At 43.8% G+C, this 7,136-nt stretch overlaps 1 protein-coding gene across 3 annotated transcripts in view; it reads left to right on the top strand.

The window, feature by feature from the left end:
• Nucleotides 1-1,105: 1,105 nt before the first annotated feature.
• Nucleotides 1,106-7,136, top strand: part of FLI1 (Fli-1 proto-oncogene, ETS transcription factor) — an 81,472-nt gene continuing 75,441 nt past the window's right edge. The window contains exons 1-2 of one of the 3 annotated variants that reach the window (XM_052697125.1): nucleotides 1,106-1,528; nucleotides 3,205-3,313. In XM_052697125.1, coding sequence (XP_052553085.1) covers nucleotides 3,248-3,313 — 66 coding nt within the window. In that variant the 5' untranslated portion in view covers nucleotides 1,106-1,528; nucleotides 3,205-3,247. The remainder of the gene's footprint in view (nucleotides 1,529-3,204; nucleotides 3,314-7,136) is intronic. The other 2 variants (XM_052697123.1, XM_052697122.1) reach the window with 2 other exon arrangements.

Raw genomic sequence — 7,136 nt, 5'->3', positions numbered from 1 at the left:
AAGGCTCGTTTTTAACCCGATGCGTGTGATTTCTTTAAAGCCACCAAAAAAAAAAAAGAACGCCGGTGTTGTGTGGATGCCCGCAGGAGCTGCTCCCCCCCCCGCACACCTCTCCGCTCCCCCCGCCGCGCTGATTTTCCCCTTCCCTCGGATGTTTTCTTCCTCCTAAAATCCCAGGTGCTTACCTTACCGTGCCTAGGAAACTCTCTCGCGTAACAAAAACAACAACAACAATAACAACAAAGAATCCGAAGAATTTCGATATTAAAAAATGGCTCTGGCGAGGTCCCTGGCCACTAGGTACGGGTCTGAGTCTGTTTTCCTTGGAAATTGGGAGGAATGCTAAACGGCTCGTCTAGCAGAGAGTAAATTGTGTGCGGAGCTCTAGGCACGGCTCCCAAGTTGCCCTTTCACCCCTTCACTTTATATGTTCCTCTTATTAAGGAGAAAAATGTTTCAATATGTTGGAATTTGGGGCAAAGACGGGAAGGAGAGAAAGAGAATAGAGAGTGGAAGGACATTTTCCAAATAGTTTTGGTAACCCTTCTGGGGTTACATTGAACATCGATACCGTACGAAAATCCTGGGAAGTTTCTCCCCCAGGTTAGTGCAAAATATTGCACAGCAGCCCTTCCGACATGGCAGCGTGGACCAGGAGCGTTTTCACCGCTGGGAAAACACATCCCTGACTTGAAGACGTTTTTTTTCCTTTTCTCCCTAAGATTGTTTCTCTTTGATGGGGATTATTAAGTAGCTCAGAGGGTCTGGAGGTCTTGGCTTGCAGAGAGAAATCATTGCTGTGGTGCAGAATAGGCTGGAGATGGTTCCTTCTCGCTTCTCCAGCCCAGTGGGGCTGCACAGCCCGCTGAATGCAGCCCGTGCTGTTTGCAGTTTTGCTTCAGAGGGAAACGGGTTAACTGCTCTCAAGGTAAGAGTCAGGGGGAAAAGCGCAAAGTAAGGAACGATGATTTTAAAACGGATATTTGAAACTTCCTTATTTAAAAGGGGGATTTAAAGTAGCACTTGAGCTCCACTCAGCGTCTCTTTTCGGCTTGACTCCTCAGCAATATTTTTTTAAGAAAGTTGTGAATTTTTTCTTTTTTTTTTTTTCTTTTTTTTTTTTTTTTCTCCTTCTTCTTTATAGTCGCAAGTAGCTCCAGGCAGGCTCAGTGGGCGAAGATGTCACATAGCCGTGATTAACCTGGGGGAGCAGCTGAAATATTGATAAGGGGGAAAACGGAAATCAAATGAAAAGTAGAGGGCACAGAAGAGAGGGAAAGGGAAGCACGTACTGGAGCTGCGAGCGCTGCAGAAGCCCCCTGAGGAAATGCCTGGTTGATGCAGCCTGTCTGGATGGGCTGGGAATTCTGACTCCAGCGCTGCTTTGGATCTAACAAGTTTAATCTCTCCTTTGCAAAACTGCAGCGGCAGGGTAGTAACCCACAGCTGGTGGGGAGTTTTGGTTTTGGTCTCAACCTGGATCTTTACAAACTGGTCTGCCACTGGTTGAGGGGAAAGGGTATCAAAGGTGAGTCATTTAAATAATAGTAATAAGGCTAAGCGAGAGGTGGATCTAAAAGTAGTTTAAGAGGCCCTTTTATGTTTCTACCGATGCTGGCAGGGTAACGCGATTGATAAATAATCCACAGCAGACTTCTTAAGGCTGGTTCCAAATATGCAGATGTATTTATTTATACGAACACGCGTAATTGTACGAGGGAGGTGAGCGGGGGTGGGGGAGCGCCGACGAGGGGTAAAGAGGGGAGCAGGGGAAACCGAGACGGGAATCCTTGACCCTAGAAAATTTACTGGCTAAGGAAAATTGCCTTGTCCCTCGACTCTGTCTACCCCCACCCCCCTTGCAAGTTCAGAAGCAAAAGAAACTGGAATGTGTTAGGAGAGAGGACGACAGGAAAAAAAAAAAGAATTGTACTTATCAGAAACACATTGCCGATTTTATAATCAGTTGCCCTTCTGTGCCAGCTGGCCGCGTAATAAATGCTTTAAGAAATCAATAAAAGGGGGGCGGCGTGCAGATAGAGAGCTGTTATTTTCCAGAGCTGTTGGGCTCTTTGCCTTTTTCCGCCTTTCTCTGCTTCTCCCCAAAGCAGCAGCCGCTCCGCAGGGAGCGCCGGCACCGGGAAGGGCGCACCGCACTGCGCGCCCATCCGCAGCGCCCTGCGCCCGTTTCTCGTCCCGTAGTTTTTCCTCGGTAAACCCTGGCCGCACCGACCGACCCCACGGAAAAAGCGGCAGCGCTGAGAGCTGCACGCTAAGAGGGGGTTCGTGCTCTTAACGACGCACTAATTACTACAAGCTAATCGTTCTCTGGCGCGTTCAAAGGGAGCTGCAGACCCTGAGAAGAAAAAGTTGTCAGACCTTGCAGTGACTACAGATTCATTTTCCCGCATAGCTTTTCGTTTTCCACGGCCGTAGTTAATCGCTGCAATGATGACTGGGGGGGTAAGGGGGAGAGGCAAAAACCTGCTCGTCGGGAGATCAAGTCTTAGAAATACAGCGTATACAGACACACAGCAGACAGATGCACTGCGCTGATGTAAGGCTGAGATAAAGCAGCGCCGTGTTTGAGAAACGGCACTCTCCGAAATGGAAGGACTGGGAATGACATCTCTGGGTTTTTAGCGCTGTGCGGAACTATATTTCCGTTGGCTATACTTAAAATTTATTGTTTAATTATTGTTGGTGAGAAAGGTTCTTTAAATCAATAGAGGCCGGCAGGCTAATGGCTCGGCATGGTTTCAATGAGCCACCAAAGGCAACTGCCCTTCGTTCAGCCAAGTGAAACCCTCGGATACAAGTCAATAGGGTTAACTAGTCTCGACATGAGAACATGAGTATTTCAGATGGCTTTTAATTGTTGGCTAAGAAATTCAGTTAATCAAACGTCAGACGTTTCCCTCTGCTCTGGCCAGAAGTGAAGAAGGCACTTTTCCTGAGGGGGCGAAAAATCCAAATGCAAAAACAAACAAACTGTTGTTGAACATGGAAACAAAGCCCTGCTTTGTGAAGTTCTGAAGCCCAATAGTTGACATTTAGTTACTGTGGTGGAAGCTCATCTGTGTGCACTTAAATGCTCGATGACTTCTCTTTAAGTAGTAGTATTAGCCTTACTTTGTAAACGTGCTTTGTTTCTTTACTTTTCCATACAGATAGATTAGACTTTCTTTTCTATTTTAATTGCAGATCAATTTTAGGACCTTTAAAAATCTCTGTTAAACACGTAAGGATGTTTCAGACTGTACCAGACACTTCGTCTTACGTCAAGGTAAGACATGACAGCATCTTTAAACAGGTAATGTCCAAAGTTACAATCCTTCAAAAATTTACAATTGTTTGTGTTGATTGAAAGTCTCGTTCCCATTCTCAGTGAACTTAGTTGGGAAGAAAAAGAACCTTCGGTGGGAGTGGGGTTAGCGTTGCAGTTCTGGTTCTGGGAGTAGGCAGTGCTGAGTCCAAAGCTGACTCGTAAGAGATGTAACAAGACGTCGAGGTGCTCTTGTCCTGCACAGTGCACCGACGGTCGGCTTTGTGGGTGATGCTGTAACCACTATTAAGTGAGGTGTCCTTAATGGTCGCTCCTTGTTCCTCTGCAGTGGGTGTGATGGTGGTGGTGTGCTGCTGCTAGCACAGCAGTTTCTTCAATTGGCTTCCAACTGACTGATTTCCTAGGTACCATTTAGTATTGATCTAAGGCTAAACTTCATTTAGTGTAACTCTACTTCTCTGCCACCACTGAACTCGATACGAAGATGAAATGAAAAGCTCTGGCTTTGAATGGTATGTTTCTAAACAGATTCGGGAGGGAAAAAGAGTTGCATGGGTTAAAGCAAAACATCTCTTTCAGTTGCTGAAGAAATGGATTGTCACAGCAGGCAATGCTTTGTAAAACTGGCATTTCTTTCACAGCATCACTTATAGCTTTCCTCAATCAATTCAGTAGGAAAACTGACTTCAGTTGGTGTTACTGGTAATGGATACTGCCACACACTGCTCGAACTCGCATTCTAATCCTTGGTAATATATGTATTTTTTTTTTTTTTTCATTAAAATGTGAATCTGAGAATGTATTTCAATGTGCCACTTCTGGCTCTTTCATAAGATTAAAACAAATTCCAAAGAAGAGCTGGCACAGCCTTGTCCCTTTATAACTCTATTGAGCACTATATTATATTTGACATCATATAGTTTTTTTACCACAACAGTTCCCAAGAATGTAAATAAACCAAGCCTAGGACATCTGGGTTACACGTTTAAGGCAAACCCTGCATGCAACAGCACTTAGGGAAAATCTAAAACACAAATGTCTTCTCTCCCAGGCTGAAGAACTGCAGAAGGGTGTTAATAAGAGCTGGGTGGGTGATTTGTAATGAATAATTTATTACAGGAATTTTCTCTGTCTCTTTTTTTTTCCCCCTTAGTCGGTGATCCATGTGTCAGTTGTGATTTTCATGTGCATGCACTTCATTGGAATTGACTCAATTCCAATTGAATTGAATGCTGAATTGAATACTGAATGATTTCTGTGTAGGATCCCTAGGCCACAGATCATTTTGCCAGCAGTTTTTTAGAGGTATTGATGTTGGAAATGGTGGGAAGGATCCCAGCTCACATAGAATTACTTGCATTCCCTGGTTGGATGAACCTGTGCATCTTTCTGGACCAGGGTTCTAGAGAGAATTGTACCAGGAATGGTGAAGATTCCAGATGGGGTTCATATCCCCCTAGGGTCACAGTCACAACCCAGTGTTTCAGGGAATGCTGATGATTTAATTTTGCTTATTAGGTTCATATGACTTTGGACCAGTTTCTGGAAGAATATAAACTCTGTGCATTACAAATGAAATTAAAGTCTCAAGAAAGGGGATTCAGTAAACGTTCAAGTAAAGAAATAAATGATGCAGTCTGGGCCCAGCTTTAGGACTGACTTCTCTTTGGTGTTCTTACGTGTGAGAAATGATCTTAGTGTTCCGTTCACAACGAAGAGATGAAGGCCCTTTGACATCCTCTATTATGGTATTACTGCCTTTTATTGCGAGGCAAAATCCAGCTGCTGCTGCAGTTAGTAGCAAGACTCCTTTTGAATTCAGTGGAACCAAGATCCAGGCCTAAATAACTTCATATTCCAACCAGGTTGAGTGAGTCAACCCGTAACTGTGTCAGCATAGCCCTCTTGGTTTGTATGATCCTGCAGGCAACACGCTTGGGCAAAGCTCTGCAGATAAGTGTGTTTTATCCACCAGGAAGAACTCCCACAGCTGGGCGTTCACCCAGTGTCTCAGCAGTGCTGGGACGGGTGGGCTGCGTGATGCTGAACTCGGCCTCTTCTTACAGCCCTTCATCATCAACTGCCATCATTCTGTCTTTGGTATTTTGTCTGTAAAGCTTCATTCACGCCAGTGTCACTGGGGAAATAATTTGTTCCTGTGCTTAAAAATGCAGCAGAGTTTTGAAAGGAAGCTCTTAGGACTGATCTGAAGTTCTTTTGAAGGAAAAGGAGACATCTCCTATGGAGCTGTTAAGCTTTCAGTTGAGCAGTTCAGTACAGTGATGCAAAAAAAGTACCTTTGTATCTCCTTGAAGTCAACAAAGTTGCTCTTAGAAGTAAGAATATGCTTAAATGCCGAAGAATCTGAGCCTTGAACACACAGGTTAAGTCAGTCTCTGGCTCCTCTGAGTTTGATGACAGTTTCCACTGACTTCAATGCACTCAGGGCCCACACGGTGATGCTGACTGAGTCTGGGTTATTGTAGAACTGGCATTGGCTCAGGATCCAGGCAGAGAGTCAGGAAACGTGCACACTGACCCCATCCCTTCTGGCACTGGTTTTCCTGAGCAAGGCACTTCAACTCTGTTTCAATTTCTCCATCTTTAAAGCATGGACGAAAGTGCTGTGCAAGAAGGAAGTACTGTTCAGCTTTAGATAACGCTTGCTTTCTCATTGCTGCTTCTCCACACTCATCTTTGAGGATTTACCAAGTTGTGGTGAGGCATTTAGAAAGCAAGAAGTTAAATTCCAATTCTTTCCCTCTAGCCACATCTTTTTTCCTTTTCTCTTTTTCCCTTTTCTCTTTTTTCCTTTTCTCTTTTTTCTTTTTTTCCCCCTTCATGTCATTCCTTCTTTACAAGTTTCATCTGTTTGAATTATGGGAAAGATGAACTCTGTTTGTTGTTTTTTTTTTTATGACCTTCATGGAATTCCATCTGATGACTGGCACAGTGCCTCCATCACAGAGAAGAAAAGCAAGATTGGGATCAGTGTCAAAGTTCAGAAAGTTCTCTTCAACGAATGCATGGTATATATAAGTATATAAGCACTGCGTTTTTTCTTTGCCTTCTTCAGAAGAGCAGCTCATCTCTAATAGTTGTAAATGAGAGGATTTACAAGCAGGGAAGTTTAGGAGGAACAAGTTTGGTGCCATACCCCTGAGGTACAGAACAACCTGTGACCACCCTCAGGCCACACAGCTTCCTAAATGCAAAAGCGTGGGGCAGGAGATTGGAGAGGGAGGAAGTAGAGGTTTTCAATTTTAAAATGGTTTGTTTTAACAGAGGTGGTTTATGTTGAGTCACACTTACTTGCCGATGTTGTAACCTTGATTTACATCATACAACATATGGATCTGCACCCAGAGCACAGTTATAAGATCCTATTTAACTTCATGACAGCACACATTCTCTCTTGTGCATCCTTCTTGTCTGAGCCTTAATGCAACAGTGGAGTAGAAAATCCTAAGTATTACAAGATATTTATGATCCTTACTCATTTCTTCTGTGTTCTTGATAAAATATTTCTATTCTGCATACCATCATGATACTTATTGATCAGCAAGGAGTTAATAGTTAACAATTTACTGTGTATCTGGGGGTGCTAATCTCATCTAAACATGAGTATCTGACTTTGAGAACGAAACATGTAATATAATTGGGAAATTAGATGTTAAAAGACAGCACTGGAACCCGGACTGCAAGGATATGGAAAGCATTAGGACTATAAGCAGAGCAACATGACCTTTGCATGCTGAATTTCTAATTATTACCACTGCCACAGGCTGCTATGGACCAAAGCAATCCTCACTCCCACTCTGTATCTCCACTCTGTGCTCGGATGTGAGCG

The sequence above is a fragment of the Tympanuchus pallidicinctus genome, unplaced genomic scaffold (genome assembly GCF_026119805.1).
Source record: "Tympanuchus pallidicinctus isolate F22 unplaced genomic scaffold, pur_lepc_1.0 scaffold30, whole genome shotgun sequence".
Lineage (NCBI taxonomy): Eukaryota > Metazoa > Chordata > Aves > Galliformes > Phasianidae > Tympanuchus > Tympanuchus pallidicinctus.
The sequence above is the reverse complement of the archived record's forward strand: the minus strand, read 5'-3'. Positions and strand labels throughout refer to the sequence as shown.